The sequence below is a fragment of the Lissotriton vulgaris genome, chromosome 1_1, assembly GCF_964263255.1.
Source record: "Lissotriton vulgaris chromosome 1_1, aLisVul1.2, whole genome shotgun sequence".
NCBI classification, from domain to species: Eukaryota; Metazoa; Chordata; class Amphibia; order Caudata; family Salamandridae; genus Lissotriton; species Lissotriton vulgaris.
In genome coordinates, this window is record NC_141685.1 from 2,100,712,208 (window position 1) to 2,100,733,844 (window position 21,637).

General features: G+C 43.4%; 1 protein-coding gene across 1 annotated transcript in view; it reads right to left on the reverse strand.

Annotated features, from left to right (window-relative positions):
- The window catches only part of DYRK4 (dual specificity tyrosine phosphorylation regulated kinase 4), a 798,647-nt gene that overhangs the window by 230,915 nt on the left and 546,095 nt on the right, over nt 1-21,637 (reverse strand). Inside the window, exon 9 of the mRNA XM_086939068.1 lies at nt 9,178-9,350. Coding sequence (XP_086795194.1) covers nt 9,178-9,350 — 173 coding nt within the window. The remainder of the gene's footprint in view (nt 1-9,177; nt 9,351-21,637) is intronic.

The following is a 21,637-nucleotide window of genomic DNA, read 5'->3' on the forward strand; positions in this document are numbered from 1 at the left end:
TATGGAACTCAAGAAGTAAGGAGAAGTCTCGGATGTGTTGAGGGAGGTCGTTCCATGTATTTATTGTGATGTAGAAGAATTAGAGACCTCCAGTTTTGCTTTTGTGGATGCAGGGAATCTGGGCAAGTGAGGTAGAACATAGGTGTCTTGTGGGCTGGTGAAAGTGTATGCAGCTGTTAAGATATTCTGGTCCTGTGCTGTGTAGGGCTTTGTTTGTGTGTGTGATAAGTTTGAAACGACTGCGCATGTGAATGACAAGTCAGAGGAATGTGGGTGCAGCGTGGAAGGACAAGTATGAGTCTTGCGGCAGAGTTCTGGATGGTCTGGTGTCTTGTGCAGTGGGTGTTTGGAGATTTCGGCATAGAGAATTTTGCTGAAGTTCACCCAGCTGGTAATGAGTGCTTGCGTAGGAAACATAGTGCAATGGGTATGAGGCAATTTTGACTTCACTTATCGCTATATTAGGGTCATAAATAGTTTTAATTTCCGTGGTGCCAAGAACCTGAGTCCCAATACCCCTAAGCGTCATTGGATAACCCAATCCCACAAAGAACACAACCACAATATGGTTCAGCACTCCAAATTATAGTTAGAGAGATAGTTCAATATAATGTATACAGAAAAATTCGATTGATTGAGCAGGTCTTATTCCATTTTCCTTTATTCAAAACTCTTCCTCATAGTAAAATACGACCGTACACTACAGTCATATTTTACTATGAAGAAGAGTTGTGAATAAAGGAAAATCGAATAAAACCTGCTGAACCAATCACATGTTGTTGTTTACATTATATTGAACTATCTGTTTGACCATAATTTGGAGCGCTGGGCCATATTGTGGTTGTAATGAGTGCTTGTGTAACTGTCCATCTGGAGTTCTGAGGCACTCATTTGATGATCTTTTGAGCATGATTGAATACTGATTAATATACTCTACTTTTTAAAATTATAAAAAATATTTTTATTCATTTTACAGAACATACATTTTGAAATAAATATAATAAAAATAAGCATACTTACCTATACTTACTTATATTTACTGTTATTTATGGTAAAGGCATCCATGATAAAGACATGTTTGGTAAAGACAAATGCGTGGTAAAGACTGTGTGGTAAAAGCTTTCTGTGGTGAAGACTGTGTGGTAAAGACTGTTTACCATGCAATACACATGCAAAGTCAGAAAAGTTTTTTTTTTTAAATAAAAACATTTCTCCTTTTTAACACCAGCCTCAAAGAGGCATTATTTTCTGTTGCAAAGCCATGTCTACAAGTTAGTAGACAAGGTTTAGTGTAGGTGCACAGGAACGCCTCCTAAAAGAAAAGCAATTCAAGACAGTGCTAGCACTTCTTTGCAATCTATTAGGAATATTTTCCAGCACACATAAAGTTTTGTGATGGAAAGTAACTCTCAAATAAACATTGTGCCATTTTTCATCGCTATTGTGCCACAAAACCTACGCACAATGGTAGTAAATTTGCCCCAAATAATTTTGTTTAATATAGGGGCATGAAAAGCTGTGAAGTACAGCAAATAAATATTTAGCAATTCGTTTTTATAAAACTTTGTGAGGTTTGTAAAGTGCAAAGATTGCAAATTTTCTTTAAATAAAAAGAAGGGCACTCTCAGCAGGCTTTGTGCCAGCAGATAACTGTTTTCATTGTTTTGAGGGGTTTCAAGGAGCAGTGGCGCACTGGCAGTGACACAAGGAGACAGAAACCTTTTGCCACCAATACGGCCTTGGCCATTAATCAATCCTCAGCTGCACTCACTTTCATTCCTCACACCTTTATTAATTCACACAAATATGCACTCAATCACTCCTTCATTTATTCGTGCAACCATTGCCTCATTTTACATTAACCCACTCATCAATTTGCAGATACAAATTCACCATTCAATTAACTACTTTAATTTAAAAAAGAAAGAAAAAGATTGAGTGAGTGCAGTGGTGGCTGCTGATCCTTGAAAGTGGTGAGGCAGAATATCTGTCAGGAGTTAGCCCCAATTTAAAAACAGTTTCTCATATTTTAAGAATTACCTTAATTGTGCCAGTTCCAGCAGTTTGTTATGGGTAATCCCTTACTACAACAATTACAAATAATATTCAACTTCCAGATGTTTGCTAATCCTACTGTCTCGATACCATGGATGGCCCATATGTCAAAAATACCTCCAATATTCCAGAGCCAGCATTTTATCATGATATGCTCCCCTAACCACCCCCCTTCGATATTCCAATGGCTGCTATCTCTGTTTCCTTATGTCAATTATTACTTCTAGTATGTCAGGGTCTACATTTCTTTATTGGGTGCCCCCCTTATGCCGCAAATTACCTTCAATGTTCCAGCACCAGAATTTTTCCAGGGTTGAGCTCATGTAAAGAATTTCCTCCTGTATTCAAGAGCCTGCATTTTGCCAGGCGTACTCTTCGCTATGCCTAAAATTATTTCCAATGTGCCAGTGGCAGCATGTTAACTTGGGTGATACTATAAGCCCATAAATATATTGAGCGTGCCATGGCCAGCGCCAGACTCACAAGCATATAACAAGCAAACAAACACATTCTTACTCACTCACACTCTCTTATTCTCAATCTTAATTCCTTTTTCCACTCATTCACTTTCTTCCTCCTCACTCTCTCACATAATCATTTTCTCTCATACTCAGTCCCACTTAACGCTATTCACACATAGACATACTCATACTCACTGGTTCTTACTTTCCAATACAAACACACTTACAGACAGTAGGCCTTTCAACTTACTGGCTCTGGGCCCTAATTCAACTGAACCTGCAGCTCCATTCATAGGTCTACACTATGCCTCAATTCCACTGCCTCCCGCAATCACCAATAACTCACTCCTTCTAACACACTCACATTCCTTCACTCACTTACTCACTCACTCACTCACTCACTCACTCCCTCACACTCACTCTCAAACTCAGATTCTCACTCACTTTCACTCTCAATGTCACTCTCACTCACTTTAACTTAATCTCATTCACTCTTAATCACGCATAAACACACTCACAAGCAAATACAAATGCACAGAGAAACAGCATTTTTTTACTTACCTTGCTGGCAACTTGGAGGCTTTGTGGCAGCAGCAGAACAAGAATCTGGCACTAGGGGGGCGTGTCTTGAACCCGCCTGAGATGGCCGCACACTGAGTGTGCTCTGCTAGCCATCTGAAATTTCCCCATGTAAATCCGTCATAATCAGACTGTAAATGGGACACTGAGGGGGGCGACATTGGTGTGCAGTGGGCAGTCGGCCCATCTGCTGTGCAAAGGGATGCTGTCGGTGTGAAAAGGAGAGGCTGCAGCCGCGCTGCAAGATGGCGCCACCAGAATTCTGAAAAGATTCACAGGCATTGGAAGATCTGAAGCGGGTGCTGAATGACAGTGCCGCCCGAACATTGAAGAAAACCGCAGGCTGAGGAAGACCCGTAGCGGGCGCATGAGAAGCGACCCTTGAGAGGCGGCAGCCCAGGTTTTTGGCAGGCAGAAGGTGTTGCGATGGACCAGACGAGTGTGTGTGTCGGCCTGTGGCGCAGAGAAATGAACAGCCACTTGGAAGTGTGGCCTGCTGTGAGGGGGTGCCAGATGGCCTGAGGGATCTCTGGTGGTTGCATTGTGTTCTTTCGTGTGAATCCCATCGTGTGCAGCCCCATCTCCAATAACTGCGTGGGGGACCACATGCCCCATACCAAATCCCCTACAATTATATTCATAAAGGTGTGTCACTTGTGCCATGGAAAGAAAGGAGTCCCCTACACCCACATCCACAGAGGTGAGAAGCTTGTGCCGTTGAAAGGAAGGAATCAGTGGGAAAGAAGCCGGGGGTAACTGCGGCAGACTTCAATACAGTCGCGGGGACGAGGAGGAGATACCCTGAGGCCCTGTCGCTGTTCCGAGCCCCCTGGAGACCTGGTGGCAAAACTACATCCCCAGCGCCCCCCTGATCTGCACAGTGGGGACTCATTGTTGAGGAGGAGCCGCCCCATGTAAGAGAGTGTCCGGGGCTGGAGAGCCACACCATATCTCTGAGACCAAGCTCTGATGCAGGAGCCCCCTCTTGCAGAAGAACACAAACCCACTGGAAGGGGCAATAGACAGCACAATGGGACCGAATATGGGCCCAGGGAAACCAAATCAAATTGGCAATTACACTGTTACAATGGGCCGTGACGGTGGAGTGGAGAGAGCCGATCCGCCGCACCATAAGGAAGAGCAGGGGCCGGATCCATCCCTGAAAGACATTATGAGGGCTATAACAGGCCTCATAAACACCCTAGAACTGAAACTAGATTTCATCATGGAAGAGGTGAATCTGCTTCGGGCAGACTTTCAGAAACTGGGTGAAAAAAAGTCAACAGCAGAAGCAAACAATGGGAGCATGCAGGCCAAGACTAAACGTCTCGAAGAACAGGTCACACTTCTTGTAAAACAACAGGCTGATGTCGTGGCATGACTGGAGAATCAGGAGGGCAGAGCCCGATGTAATATTATGCGAGCCGTGGGGGTGCCGGAGGGGGCTGAGGGACCAACCGTGGACCTGGAACATATGATCACTCAGATCCTTAAGCCAACAACTCTATTGAAATCGTTCTCAGTAGAACGAGCACACCGCGCACTGGGCCAGCGCCCACACCGAGGAACTCCTCTGTGCCCAATAGTGGACCGAATCCTTAACTATAGGGACAGAGACACCATACTGCAAGCTGCCCGCTTGAGAGGAGATATTCACTTTTGAAAAGGTCATAATCCGATTCTTCCCGGACTTTACACTACAAGTGCAATGTCAGAGGAGGGCCTTTGATTCGCTAAAAAGGACCCTTAGGGAAACAAACTTAAAATATATGATGTTATTCACGGCAAAGCTCAAAGTATTGGCGAATGGAAAATCGCACTATTTCACATCTCCCGAATCTGCCTGGGACTGGCTGGAGGGTTGGAGAACTGTTGACTGAGATAGGATTCAAGCAAATCGCCTGTCCGTGGTGACACCTCGATGAGAGACCAGGGCTTGTCCTCCCAGCCGGGAAGCGATACCCAGCGTGATACAGATAAGTGACACTCCGGACTCAGGCAACACTTGAAAGTGCTCTAGGTTAATATTCCATGAGGGGTTTTGTGGTTGTGGTCGGAGCAAGGCCCTAATTAACTTGACGCTGAACCCCTGTAAACGGCTGGAAGCACTGTCTGTGGCATGCACTCCACTTTCATACCGCCCCCCTCGTGCATTTCCATATATAGAATTGGGGAAACTAGCATATCCCTACTAAGCTCTGTAACTGCAAAGGCTGTTGGCACTCGCTGCCCCCCACATAGTTTCATTCTAATGAAGTTCTTTACTGGGCGACAGGCACTCAGAATGTTGGGGTGGTGGAGGGATCGTACCTCACCTTTCAGTGATGCAGGGAGGGGGGAATTAAGAGGAATTTGTTGTATTGTTGATTGTTTCACTATTTGGCGTTGAGCACATACGCAGATCAGTGTCAGTGAGAGTAGTGACAAGGTTACAAACTGCACTCGACTATGCTTGATATAAATAAGGGAGCTGCCAGGGTCCGCCTATGGTCATTGATTGTGAACGGACTCGTCAATAAGAACAAATATACACTGGTCCTTCAGTACATGAAAAAAATGTTTAGGAGGCCCCCTCTTGGGACCAGGGGGAATGTATGCGAAAATTATGGGATGTCCTGTTTTTGCAGGCCAAAAGACCTGTTGTCCAATGGAAGTGTTCTGTGTGCCTCTGAGTACTATAGGATGTAGTAGGGGTTTAGCAACAATATGCAACAAGTATCTGATGTGTACCTGATACACAGACAATCAATGAGTACTACAGATATAGGGTGACGGTAATGTAAACTAATACAAATACATTTTTGATAAAAAATATATGAGTTTATTCTTATTTCATTCAAATTGAGACATATCGTAATGTTAAAAACAGCAATAAAAACAAACATATATGTAATCAGTCAACATAATATTGTACAAATCCATACAAATTATAATAAAATTCGATACATAAGAATCACAGGTTAAGTCGACGCGGCGTTTTGGTTTTCCTTATAAGACACCTTCTTCAGGACCGATTCTAAAAGATTTTAAAAAACATGAGATTACCCACTGTCAGCTGTTTCTACATATTTCACATATCACAAGTTATTCACTGCTCATTAGCACATTGCTCTGTGTCACCCTATATTCCCTCATTTCAACATTTTCTATAGAACAAGCTTTGTGTGGTGTTGGTCTACGGTAGACTCTCGTAAGACAGTAAATTGTGGTTCTATACCTATACCAGTCATGTGCGCCTAGGGGCTATGAAGCATCAGTAGTTGTTGCTACAGTTCCATAATATTACCCCTCAGAGTTACACAGTTCCAAAGGTCATTCCATACTCATTGAGATACATAGTTGGTTACACCACACAAAGCTTGTTCTATAGAAAATGTTGAAATGAGGGAATATAGGGTGACATAGAGCAATGTGCTAATGAGTAGTGAATAACTTGTGATATGTGAAATATGTAGAAACAGCTGACAGTGGGTAATCTCATGTTTTTTAAAATCTTTTAGAATCGGTCCTGAAGAAGGTGTCTTATAAGGAAAACCGAAACGCCGCGTCGACTTAACCTGTGATTCTTATGTATCGAATTTTATTATAATTTGTATGGATTTGTACAATATTATGTTGACTGATTACATATATGTTTGTTTTTATTGCTGTTTTTAACATTACAATATGTCTCAATTTGTATGAAATAAGAATAAACTCGAATATTTTTTATCAAAAATGTATTTGTATTAGTTTACATTACCGTCACCCTATATCTGTAGTACTCATTGATTGTCTGAGTATCAGGTACACATCAGATACTTGTTGCGTATTGTTGCTAAACCCCTACTAGATCCTATAGTACTCAGAGGCACACAGAACACTTCCATTGGACAACAGGTCTTTTGGCCTGCAAAAACGGGACATCCCATAATTTTCGCCTTCAGTACATGAAACACCATGCTCCTGATGTGGTGATGCTTCATGAGACACATGTAAAGTTTAGTCACTACAGAGCTTTAGATCGCCTTGGCTGTAAGCTATCAGCCCATTCCGGTTACTCCATGGGTGCTAGAGGGGTGGTGCGCACCTCCCTGGCCATAACAGTTAACAAGATTGTGCACAATAAAGCAGGATGTGGGGTGGCCCTGGTGGGCAACTGGGATGGTCACCCACTTGTTCTTTGTTCCGCGTATGTACCACCGTGATTTCATTCGATCATCCTCCCGCAATCAGGTGCCCTACTACTGGAGCTTCCTATGGGGCCACTCTTGCTGGGGATGGATGCCAATGCAGTATTAGATCAAGAGTTAGATAGACTGAGCACTGGGGGGCACATCCAGGAGTGAATGTTATCCCAGACCTCCTGGCAACAATGGGATTAGTGGACATATGGAGGGCCCATGACCCAAAGTCAAAACAATTCACATACTATTCTGACAGCCATAGATTATTCTCTGGAATAGACTACATGCTGACACAACAAGACCATATGGGAAATTTTCCGAGTCTCACACACTTGGCTAGGGGTATCTCGGACCATTCCCCCACATGTGTCACCTTCGTGGGACCAGAGGGCAATAGAATAGGTTTTCCCAAGATCGAAATGTGGCATTTTCGCGACCCTGAGCTGAAAGAAAAGCTCGAGGAAGGAGTAGAGCTGTATTTTAAAGAGAAGAAAGGGACAGTAGATTCCCATGTGACACTCTGGGAAGCGTTCAAAATGGTTCTGAGAGGGCACTAATTGGAAAAGGTTATATATGACAGCAGGGGAGGTGGCAAAAAGTGGGAAAAATGTGTTCCCCCTGGGATAGATATAGAAACGGCGAAGAGGAGTCTACAATTTGTGAGTCAGGGGGCGTAGGCGAGACCTGCAACTAAATGAAGATATGGGGTCATGTGGACGGCCCACATGACTTAGACCTACTTGATGTACAGCCTACCAGACTGTGGCTAAAATGTGAATGTAATATTGGTCTTACGTTACATTATTCTTGTTTCTGCATTTCAACCACTTGAATATATGCACTCGTCTTTCTATATCTGTAATTTTGGTGAGGTTGTTTAATAAAAGGAGCAGCCAGACAGAGCAGCATGGTCAGGTTTGAAAACAGGAAGACCCATCTCAATCCCCTGTCCAGCTTCTTAAAAGGATCGTCAGCACACCCATAAGAAGCTAGGACAGTGCTGGAGATCCTGACCCTGCTGATCCGTGAGACGTCCTATTGCCTGACAGACTATTTTTGGCACATATACTGTGCTGCCTGAGGCATGGCCAGTATGTCAAATAAGTCAAATGAATTGTGCGTGTTTGTGGGGGGTCATAGTTTAAATGCACCCCTCAAATAGGCAATCCAGACATTCATCTAAAGAATGCTGGGTTTTGAAACAACACTGTCTAGGTGGATCAGCCCTCTCTTCTTCCTCTGTCATCAGAAGGCTAGAGATGAGCCAAAGAGGGTTTACCTGTACTCAGGCAGCCTTAATGAAAACTCAAAAAATGTGTTTTCATGAACACTGCTAAATTAAATAATGGCAGTGCTGGGAGAGGCAATAGGCGGAATATGGGGCCTCACAGGAAGGCAGAGCTGCTATCTGAGGCACCTGATCAGGAGCCACCATTGAGTGGATGTGGCTTGTCCCTGGATATTCAGGAGTAAGCCAAGACTGAGTCACACCTATTCACAGAAGGATTTGAACCAGACCTCTTATTAGAAGTGTTAGCCTGCAGACCAGAATATGGGTAACAAACTTAGTTTTGGTTCAGTGAGATTAGTATGAACAGAACTGCTTTAAAAAATCATGAAGAATAACAGGAAAACAGAAGAGTAATGGAGAGGTATAACCCTGGTTGTTGTTTAGGAGAAATGGCACACAATATAATTGTTGATATGCAGACCAGATTGCAGCCTCATTAGTGGTAGTATCTCTCATGCTGTAGAATAAATCCCAGATATGTAAGAGTCTTATACCTTGCACCATACAGCAGGTGTTAGGGCAAATCTCACAACAATAGCATATGTCTTGCCGTGGAAGGTGGGAAAGTGAGAACAACAGAAGGAATGACATCCATATTCACACACTGCTATTTGCACACCCTTACCTCCATCATGCAAGCAAGTTGGTCCACTTCATTCTCTCCAGGAAAGAGGGGAAATCCAGCATGCAACTCAGCTATGATGCATCCAAGGCTCCACATATCGATTGCAAGACCATAGGGATAGCCGAGAATCACCTCTGGTGAGCGATAGAATCTGCTCTGAACATATGTGTAGACTATAGTAACAAAAACAAACAAAAAATCTGGCTTTATTTGCAAAATTCATTGTGATATAAAGGTTTCAATTTGTGGAAAGTACCACCCAATACTGGGAGAAGCCGAAGTCCACTCTTTGAATATTTCAAAGAATTTGTAACAATATGGTATATAGACAGCAGCTCTGGAAAGCCAGACCTAAAACGAGATGGTATCTTGCACCTAAATATTCCTGGACAAATCACATGGTGTAAAAATAGTCAGATCCTTTAAATGTATGTGTTATCATATTTTAAACATTTAAAAAACTTGATTTGTTTTGCTATTTCAGATACATGCTTCTTACACCATCTGTTAGATGTTGAAATCAATCAAAAGCATGGCCGTCTGTGTTCATCTAAGCACCAGCGGGGCACGTGCGGAGGACCCTGCTCTTGTTAAACCATTCCTGACTCTACCCCTGTCTGATAGAGATCAGATAAGAACAACCCATGTCTAATGCATGGACCCTCAATTTTGCTTCAAACTTAAAAACATTGAGCATTCACATTATCAAGTTCTGTAAGAATCATTGCACTCTTTGAGTCACTACCATCAATGGAGATCTCCCTTAAACACTCTCAAGAAATGGCTGACTTCTTTTAGACAACCACTACCATGATTCTTTTCGCCACCTCAGCCATTCTAGGCCATTTTAATGGGTTCTCTATTAGAACCATTCCCTGGTTAACAAGGTTTTTTGTTTGGTAAAAGAAGTGATGATGGACACTGGCAACTTCTCCCTTATATCTAGTCCAGCCCCCCTCAACAGAAAAGTCCTATTGATAAAGCCCTTTTAAAACACACCAATGCATACCCTAAATTTACATTCAACTAACGCCCAATCTCCCGTATTTCTCGTCTGTGCAAAATCACAGACACAGACATGAATCACCAACTCTTCAAATACCTAGAACCTTACTCCACTCTGGATCCAGCTCAAACAGGCTTCTGTCTTTTCCCCAATACAGAACATGTACTAATATTGGCTCTAGATGACATCTGCTTTTTTTCTGGGCAAAGGGAATGCTGTCTAGACCTTGCTGCTGCCTTGGTCATCTTTCTTCAACCAGGCCTCTTAAGCACCTAAAGGGGTAAAGGGTTTGTGCTCTAACTTCCACACATGGTAGAATTGGCACACACCACATTGGCACATTTAATTTACTTATAAGTCCCTAGTAAATAGTACTACATGTATCCAGGGCCTGTCAATTAACTGCTACCAGTGGGCTACAGCACTCATTGTGCTACCCACTAAAGTAGCATTATAAAACATCTTGCACCTGTCACTGCAGCCTTTAAGGCAGTTTGAAACTACAATTCTGACCTGGCAAAATAAAACTTTAGCTAAACCTAAACCTTCCTTGTAATACATATAAGTCACCCCTAAAGTAGACCCTAAAGGCTCAAAGGTAAAGGTGCATGGTATTTAAAAAGTAGCACATGTGTTTTACATGTCCTGATAATAAAAACCTCCTAAAGACGTGTTTCATTGTAGCAAGACTAACTCTCACATTGACTAACCCTAGGTTACCTTATTACACTTAATAAGTGATACCATCAGTTTGAAAGCAGGTAGAGAAAGGTTTCTAACACTCATTTGAATTGTAATTGTGTTAATGCACCTTTCTACTGGTGTAGAGGATCACATGACTGGTAATGGCTTTCCTGTTGTCTGATGTGTGTTCCCTCCAGGCAGGGGACAAATGAGCATTGGGTGGGGGAAGGGTGTTCCTCAACTGAGCAGGTTGGCCTTGGTGGTTGTACTCAGCCCTTCCTGAGCTTGAAAGAGTAGCCTGAGGGCTGTTCCCACTCCTTCCTTGACTTCTGAAAAAGCCTGCCTGGTCACTAGCAAATTCAGCTCACACCTGGTCCTGCCTGGCCTTTGCTACCCTAGATAGCTCAGAGCAGGGGAAAAACTGACCAGAACCAGATTACGATTAGAAATTGGGTTAGACAAAGAGTTTGACCACACATGCTCACAATGATCTCTTCATGACTCCCACCAATGCAAAGCTCCGGCTCAGGCTCCTGGACTGTGTGACAAGGTAAACTCTCACCGGCACAAGCCTGGCCTCTGTATCCAACCCGTGCTTGATCGCGGAGGGCATGAACTTTTGACTTTAACCCAATCCAGGATGACTGGATAACTGCAATTGGTTTGTTGTTCTGATGCTGTTCGTACCTTAAATTTAAAATATTCATAACTCTGGTTCTATTTATTGGATTTTCATTGTTTTGGTGTCATTTATTGATTACAATTTACTGTATCTTTCTAAACTGGTTTGAAAGTTTACTTATGTTGTGTTTGACTCTTTAAGTGCTGCATAAATACTTCACACCTTGCCTCTCAGTCACGCTCTATTGCTTTTTTGCCCAGCTACCAGAGGGTTAAGCACAAGTTCATGTAGTGACTTTTGTCGTTCACCCTGACAAGGACCGTATTTATTATTTCAGTGGGGCTCACACCCCTCTCAACTAATAACCCAACTTCTTATACCCACCCTTTACACCTTTCTACTGGCCAAACTAATAAGGAAATACAGTGAGATTCTACTGCTATATTAATGGCACAGTCTTCTCCCTTTCCCAGTTTCTCAACGTGTTCTCTCTACCAGCTTAAAAAAAATATTGTGTGCTGGTAAATGTTCCTGTATGCAACTCAATCAGTTCAAATTAAAGGCTGGCAAACACAAAATAATTATTTTTAGAAAGAATCTTCTTCCTCACTTGGTGCATTAGGTCCGTCCTCATTGAATCGATCTAGAAATATGGTCATTATATTTGACAGGAAGATTTCCTTTTAACCGCAACTATTCCAGCTTACATTGGTGTGCTTCTATTGGTTGAAAATGCTTAGAAACACCCTTCACTTTCAGCTTCTTCAAAGCTGGAAACTGGTAGTCCTGGCTCTAATCTGCTCCAGGTTAGAATGCATTGGCACTGTCTACTTCAGACTACCCAAATACACCATATCCTAGTTACAGTGTATTTAAATTATGGATGCTCACGGGGAACTGCAGAGCTACCTAAGGTGGCAGATGCACAACACTGAAGCCCCATCATTTGTTCTCCACAAATGCCCCAAAATGAAGGTTGTAAATATCAAATGCTTTCTGCAAATCAAGTTGATGTAATAGGAATCCATAGTAAGTCACGGGGGGATCTTGAACCGCAGGAGCCAGTGGCGCACGAAGATGGCGAAAGTAGAAAAAGCAGATGAGGAGATAAAAGATCAAGGGTCAGTGGTGGCTGAGAGCTAAGCAGAGGCACCTAGCGCTTTGATGTGTTGGTACCGGCATGAAAAAAGTATGTGATGCAACAGAGAAACAGAGCACTGGGCTTGAACAGAGGGGCCTAGATTGCATTCTGGGCACCAGGAAAAAAAACTGAGTTACTCCTGCTGGAGGGACAACTCATCCCCTCTTCCCGCAGGTGATTTACAAGCCCAGTTGACCAGGCCTTCCGAAGCAACCACAGCACCGAGACTGCCCTCCTCGCCGCCACAGACAACATCTGTGCCCTCTTGGACAGAGACAAAACTGCAGCCCTCATTCTCCTGGACCTCTCAGGCACCTTCGATACTGTCTCTCCCCACACCATATGCACAAGGCTCCTTGACGCCGGTATCCGCAACAAAGCCCTGGAATTAATTTGATCATTTCTCACTGGCCGAACATAGAGAGTGAGACTACTTCAGTTCCTCTCAGAACCCACACAGATCAGCTGCAGAGTACCTCAAGGCTCCTCCCTGAGCCCCACGTTTTCAACATCAACATAGCCCCGCTTGCAGCTATCAGACAAAAACATTGTCACCCACGCCGATGACACCCAGCTGATTCTCTCCCTCACCAACTAACCCACAGTCCCCAAGTACAACTTTCATGATAGGATGAAGGCTGTTACCGCCTGGATGAAGCACATCTGCCTCATGCTCATCTCAGAAAAGACGGAAGTCCTCATCATGGGCTTCAAGCAGGGACAATTCCTGGTGGCCTGCAGCACTTGGAACCTCCCCCATTCCCACAGACCATGCATGGAATCTCGGCATCAACCAGGACTCTTGGCTCACCATGAACCGCTAGATCAATGCCATCTCGTCATCCTGTTTCCAAACACTATACCTTCTCCAAAATATCTTGAAATGGATCCCCACTGAGTTAAGAAAGCTGGTCACCCATGGACTTTTCAGCAGCATAATCGACTACGGCAATGCACTCTAAGCCAGCATCACAAAGAAACCCCTCAAGAAACTGCAGACCGTCCAGAACACCACCACCATACTCATCCTCAACATTCCCCGCTGCAGTCAAATCACCAGCCACCTCAGAGATCTCTACTGGCTCCCAGTCAACAAAAGAATCACCTTCAAGCTCCTCACACACGTCGACAAAGCCCTACATGACGTGAAACCTGCGTACCTCAAATACCGCCCCCATTTCATGTACCCACTAGAAACCTCTGCTCCACGTAAATGGCCCTAGCGACTGTCCCACGTCTATGCAAGACCACAGCTGGAGGAAGATCCTTCTCCTACTTCGCAGCAAAGCCCTGCCTCTCCACCTCAGGCAACCTCCGTCACTGCCTCACTTCAGGAAGGACCTCTAGACATGGCTCTCCGACTGAACCAAAGCACCTACAAAGGACCAGAAGCTCTCCCCCTCCCTAAACCCCCTCCTACCTTGAGAACCTTAAGAGCAAGTAGTCACACTTTACAAGCCATTGATTGATTGATTGAGGGTGACCAGAGACAGCCTCGGGCGGGATGATTAGAGGCCGTGGAACAGGCTGGGGCTGCAAAGATATGAGAGAGCGGAACAAGTCAGTGAAGAGATTGCAGAATGGGGAACGCGAACCTCACATTATGACCCAGTAGACAGCAGAATGAAACAGGCATAGACTTAAAAAACAAAAAGTAGGAAACCAACGACCCAGCGTTATACATTAAGCCGGGATTGGGTCGGCTGTGGAATGTGGTTGGGTGGGCAGAGTGGACGCACGGTACATAGCTCACCAACTAGAATGGGTGGAGGCCACACAACTGCAAAGAAACCTATTCGGATGTTGATCTCCCCAAGACTGTTCAGACTGGAGATTCCCCAGTGAAGTACAATTTGGAGTTTGAGAGCAAGCCCATGATCGAACAAGATTGAGCCTGTTTGGGCAAGGAACAGATGTTGCTCAAGGAGTCCACTGCCAGGAGATGACCGGACTTGTACTTGTTAGTCCCTTTGGAATCTTGAGGCCTGGTTTGGAGAATTAGCAATTTGCTGCTGCCTGAAACAGATTTTACTTGACACAGAGGTAGGAATTGTCTTGTTACTATGAATGGACAGGATGAAAAGATTATATAAGGCATGAAATGCATGAAATATGAAGATCTCTTGCTGAAGCAGCTACTTCTATGAAACACGGTGTGGACTGCATAGACAAGAGCCTCATTGGCCCAGAAGAGAAAATGTAAGAGGCCCTAACAGAGAGATATAAAGATACACATGACAGATTGAAGGAAAGGGAGGCAGCAGTGGAGACTCTGCAGGAGAAATGTGAAGACTTGGAGAACAGAGCCAGCAGGAATAATGTTGGGATCAAGAATGTATAAGAAGTGGAGCAAGGGGCTAACATAAAAAATACACAAGCCAGGTATTCACTTAGTTTTTGGAAAAGAGATGGGAATTAAATGTGTCCAACAACACATCAAGGGACATAGTGGGTAAATTGTCTTTAAACAACCAAAAGAAAGTCTGATGAGGGACAAGTGCATATCAGATAAAAATCAGACAGGTAATTAGTACTGTATACATAACATGCACAACATAGCAATCTTAAAATAACCTTCTTTTCCTGTGAGCCAGGTTGTTGCCTTTCAATAAGCATTAGACCCAAAAACAAGTATCCAAATTGTTAAGTTCCTGTGGAAAAAGGAGAGCAGCTTTGCATTTAGAAAATATAAACCTACGTAATAAAGTCAGTAAAAAGATCCTGGTATACGGAAAGGTAAAATCTTCAGAAAAAGACTGAGGTGTTTCTCATCACATGGGAAATAACATATATCTGAGGAGGAATATTGTCCTAAAAGGAAACAAAGCAACCAGCGTATTGAGCCTAATCTGAATCTGGTCAACATTGTTTGTAAACATTCTGGCACAAAAGATATATAAGGTGCAATCACTTCAGACATCTGGATTACACAAGAGTCTCTCGCAATTGGTTTTTGAACCTCTACTGATTCCCTTGAGGCCTGCCTATGATTTAAAAAACAATTCTGAAACCAGGCTTTATCTTTTTTGCTTTGGCCTCAGGGTTCACAAATAAATGGGCACAACCCAGTGCAAGAAAACAATCTCTTATATACTTCAACCATGTTATTTAAAGACCATGGTCACAGGAATGGCAATCTTTAAAAATAGCCTTACTGCGATCAGCTTCACTGTTTGCCCATATAGAACACCAAAGGTGCAACGTAATACTGACTTCAAGATAGACTAGCCTCTAGCCCTAAATCCAGGTGTGCGCAGTTGTGTGAAGTCCAAGGGGGGTCCGCCAACAGGCGTCAAAAAAACATGTTCTCCTCTAGCTGGATGGCCTCAATATCTCTTTAGCCCCAAATACTCATACCATATGTTATGGTTGGTATACATTTCCTTTTTTATAAATGTCCAATATTGGCACTACAGGTTTTCCTTCAATACAAGCAACAAGGGAAAAGGTAATGCCAGGTAGTGCAAGAAAACAATCTCTTATATACTTCAACCATGTTATTTAAAGACCATGGTCACAGGAATGGCAATCTTTAAAAATAGCCTTACTGCGATCAGCTTCACTGTTTGCCCATATAGAACACCAAAGGGGCAACGTAATACTGACTTCAAGATAGACTAGCCTCTAGCCCTAAATCCAGGTGTGCGCAGTTGTGTGAAGTCCAAGGGGGGTCCGCCAACAGGCGTCAAAAAACATGTTCTCCTCTAGCTGGATGGCCTCAATATCTCTTTAGCCCCAAATACTCATACCATATGTTATGGTTGGTATACATTTCCTTTTTTATAAATGTCCAATATTGGCACTACAGGTTTTCCTTCAATACAAGCAACAAGGGAAAAGGTAATGCCAACTGCATGAGTAAAGCATGCTAACCTGCTTCTAAGGCAAGCGGACCACGTGCAGGCATCATCAAAATCCAAGCCGAGGAATGGGAAGGAACTCACCCTATCCAACTTTGTTCCTCATGTATTTAGAGCTCTAGTTTTGGCATTCCTATGGCCACACCATTGTAAAGTAAAAGTTTTAGTAAAATTGGTCTCTAAATCAAGCCCCTTCATGAAAGTTACGAACCTAGAGATGAAAATCTTTAGGCCATTGGCCACCCTGGCAGGAAGAATTGCATCATCTGTGTATAATAAAGTGGGCACAGCCTTTGTCCCCACACATGGCACATCAACCCCGGCGTTGACCAACTCATTTTCCAGGCCATTTGTAAAAAGAATAAAGAGAATGGGGTGAGTACACATCCTTGGCATGAGCCACGTCTAACTTTAAAGGATGGAGTGCACTCTCCCGCATTCCCATACCTTACAGAGGCCGAAAGATCCTGATGAAGAATCCTAAGGAGGTAGATCAGCCCGTCCTCAAGGCCCATACCCATTAAAGTAGCTCATAATATGGACCTGTGAACACAATCGAATGCACTCGACAGATCCATAAATGCAAGATGAAGAGGGGTACCATTTGCAAATTTATATTTTTACACTATAAGATGTAAATGAATACATGGCTCGATTGTCCTGAAGCCTTTTCTCAACCTATATTGTAACTGAGATAAAACACTTCTTTCCTTTACCCATAAAATAAGGGGTTCCAAAATTATTCTACCTATTATGTTAGTTGAAGAATTGAGAATATAGGGTGGTAGCATCCAGGGTCGTTAACATTACCCATTTTAGGTCGAGCCTAGTACAGTGTGCATGCTCTGCTCTAGGAAAATGACCTCTTGAAATCACTCTGGACTTTTTTTTATAGCATTTTTTCTATTGGGCTTTGGTGTGTGTCTTTCTAAAAATACAGCACGCAATTGGGCAAAGGCGGGTGCATGTCCCACCTTTCCCAGGAAATGTATCCGCCTACTGCTTGCAATTACGAGCAGGGGGGCCATCTGTTCGGGGTCATGTCACCATCTGTTTTTAATTAGCGCGTTTGCCGCGCTGCCATGCTCACTCGCCCCCGCTTCTCTCTCGCGCCATGAGGAAGGCAGCAGAATCATGTTTAGACACTGGCGGCAGAGCTAGCGAGGCCCCTGCTTACACACACGGCTCCTGATTTTCTCTACTGTGCTCGCTTTCTGATTTCGTACTGGCATTATATAATGCAATCTTAACTTTAATGCAAGCACCCTATTAATCTTATGTTTGACCTCACAACCGCAGGTTCGAACCCCACGGCGTCTGCTCAGCCTTTCATCCTACTAGAGGCAGACAGACTAATTAACATTCATTTGGTTGGCAATAAACATCTGTTACTCTGCACCAAGATGCAGCATACTCCAGCCCAGCCTTCACTTGCACAGTGGGATAACTCACTTTTGCCTCCTTTCAATTCGGCTCCTGATTTTCTATACTGTGCTCGCTTTCTGATTTTGTGCCTGATTTGGTACTGGCATTATATAATAGGAGCCAGCTGCGGCAGCGTGCAGGCTGCCATCTATTTTGGGTCAGCTTTAATTTCCAGACCTTGCTGCTTTACTTAGAAGGCGCGTCCCCTCCACCCCACCTCCACAAGAGTGCGCTTTCATTTTCTCTAAATCACAAAGGAACAGAAAGTAAATCAATTACGGTGACATCTTACTTATCAGCTGAATCATCAGCCCAGTCTAATGAGTGGGCCTAGGCCAAAAAGCCTACCCTAGAAGGCAACAATCAAAGGCTACAGTAGTTAAAGCTCCTTAAAGACCACTCATGTCTTGGGAAGGAAGGGAGCGATTCTCGTGGGCTTTCAATAAATAGCTACATTGTGATGCTTAACTATTTGTTGACCGGATGATCATGCTTCCGGTTAAACAAAACAGAAGAACGTTAGCAATCATCATTTTACCCTAACTGTTGTGGAGAATAAAAAAACATCTACAGCAGGTAGGCACAACGTAACTCTACAGAGTGCATCTTTTTGCTCCCCCACCTCAGAAATCTGCAAGCACTTCTCCTTTCATTCCTTTTCATTTTTTGCATTATGTAGCGTGAATGAAGGTATCAAAGCACTTTACATAAGTACTAGTTCCATTACAGAAATCTGCCCGGGGGGTGATAATGTGCTGCATGGCTAAACACTTATTAGGTGCCAAAGGCGAGACATATTGGCTATGCCAATGCTTGTTAAAAATTGGAACCACTATTGATGCACGCCATGAAGGCAAACCCTACCCCAGACAAACTGCATACTGCATTTAAAACATTAATAAGTATAGGAGACCAAAACTCAGGGTCCACTCTAAACAAGTCAAGAGGTACACCATCTGACCCAGAGGCTTTTCCCAAGTACTATTTTGAAAAGCTTTAGCAACGTCTTCAGCACAAAAAGTAAGATTACCACATAAGGAGTAACCATGCTGACTTTCTTCGGGTGACACATCATCAAAAGCTGAATAGACTGTGGAGAAGTGGTCTATCCATGCCTCAGCAGCAATACTGACAGTAACTTTAGCAGAGGAGAATGCAGGGGATAAGCCGGCTCGAACTGCCTTCCAGAAAGCCTGTGTATCTTTTTTTTGACAAGCGACAACGATAGATTCCAATTTCTCATCTTTAATAGCTACTTTTCTCTTTTTTAGTGCCAAAGCAAACACCTTCCTACAGGCTCGGATAGAACTCTAATCTCTAGGGACTTGCTTTAATGCACTACGCAAGCTTTCATTAGCTACCGTGCAATCTTTGTCAAACCAGGATTTCTCCTGAAAAGGAACGTTACATGCTGGTCTAGTTAGTGTCTGTTTACATTGTGATAAGAGCTCAGTGAAACAATCTAATACAGTTAGGGGACTGAAGGAATTTAAGATACAGAAGTTCACCAGGCCCTTACTAGAACTAATCACCTGGTTCATAACCAAATTCATGTCAGCAGATTGCCAGACCAGCCTCAGCCCAGCATCCTTGGTAAATAACATCTGCTTACTCCTAATAACAGCCCCATGATGCCTCAAAGGCACCACAATCTGGGCAAGTAACAGATTGTATTCACTGGCGGCTGATACAAGGACACCTGCCCCTGGAATCAAAGGTAAAACGCTTAATTCAAAGTTTAAAACCTTAACAAAGGGTGTTTAGGAGTATTTATGGAGGTCCCCCAGTAGACTATTGCAGTTAAACTGTTTGCTTAAACCCAGAGAGATCATAAGTGATAATTCAGTATTTAACGGCAGCAGGGTTGAAGATATTGTAATGTTGAGTAATTGACTTTGTGGTACTGCGACTGTTGGCGATTAATGCCTCCATCTTCAATGATGGGCTGAAGGAAATGCTAATATTTCAAGCTGATGAGGCAAATTCCAGTGAGTCAGGAGAAATTATATGGGTTGAGCCAGAAAGGGAAGTGTAGAGGAAAAGTGGAAGAAGAGCACTTCAATGTGATGGATAGCTGTGGGATATTCAAAGATTTATGCTGGAAGGTCAGGTGAGAACTTTGCAAAGAGGAAAATCTGGCTATCATCAGCATTAAAGTGACATGCGAAGCCGAGAAGGAAATGATGTCACCAAGAGAGGCGGTGTATTAAAAACAATGAGAGGTCGAAGGACTGATCCTTGTGGGAAACCCACTGGGTTAGAAGTAGGTAGAGATGCCTCCAAGTCCCATGTGACTATAAACCAGGTGTGCACTAGGTCGGTGATGCCACGTGAGTGTGGAGTGATCAACTGTATTTAGAGCAGCAGAAAGATCTAAAAGTATGAGAAAGGAAGAGAGACACTTGTAGTGAACAGTGACAAGCACAATAAGTAGGGATGTCAAAGCTGTTAGTAGAATGGAGTGGTTGAAATCCTGATTGTAGGGGATTAAGATGGATGTTGTAGATGTATAGTTAAAGACAGTGAAGACCAGACTTTCTAGTATTTTTGTGAAGTCAAGTTGTGATACCAGGTGATACTTATCTTGAAACGAGGAATCAGCGTTTGGATTTTTGTGGAGAGATAGGACCACTGCCGTTTGGAAGCATGTATGTCCTTGTGAAAAAGAGTTTTTAAAAGAGAAGTAAGGCAAAGTAGTGCATTATCAATAAATCAGAGGGGTTTGATGATCAGAGGACTGAATGGGTCTGGCGGTGCACACCATGGATTTCAAATAATAAGAGGCATTTGTACAACAGAATGACGGAGCATGGCACTAAGCAAAACTTTCTAACGCCATGCTCTGCCATTTGAAAATGCAGGGATGCACCATATTTACAAAGGTGCATTGCGCAGCACACAAACAAGTTGTAATTTGTAATTTTTTTTATGATTGTTTATGTGCAGGAAGGGACACCTTCCAGCCCATAAACATTAATTTGTTCCATTTTGCTGTTTCTATGTGCCTCACACATAGAAACAGCAAAAAACGAGGAGAAATAAAGCATGTCTCCTCATTTCACCTTGTTAAGACCAGGTATTCCCTGGTCCTAATTTTAATGCTACCCCATATTTACGCCACCCTTGTAAATATGGGGTATCATCAAAATCAATGGGTGTTGCGGCGGAACGACCACTACAAAACCCATTGCCCACCCCTTTCACGCTAAGTATAGCATGAAAGGGGGGCTTATTCACAAGGCAGCATTAAACCACACTGCCCCTATTGCCACAGAAACGTCGTAAAAAGTGACGTTCCTGTGGCGATAGGGGCTTGTAAATATGCACCTAAGTGCTTGAAAGAGCTCACCTACCGCAGTTGCTATGAAATGGGAGAGTGCAGCTTGGTGGGTTCGGTTTATGAGGAGCAGGGGGTGAAGAAAAGATTAGCTTTCTTAAGTAATTTCTGATGGTTCTGATTTTTCCGGGTCTGGTGGCTCAGTGGACTAATGCATCCACTACAGGGGCCTATGTTAGACCTTATGGTCACAGGTTCAAATCCCGGCGAGTCCACTCAGCCTTTCATCCCTTTGAGGTCAATAAAAGAAGTACCATTGAGTTGGGTAACAATATACAACTGTTATTTCAGCGCAAAGATGCCCCGTTGCTGGGGTGAACGTGCGCTTTACAAATAAATATTTTATGGTATTGTTGAAGAAAAATGAGTGAGTGTGGGAGGAGGA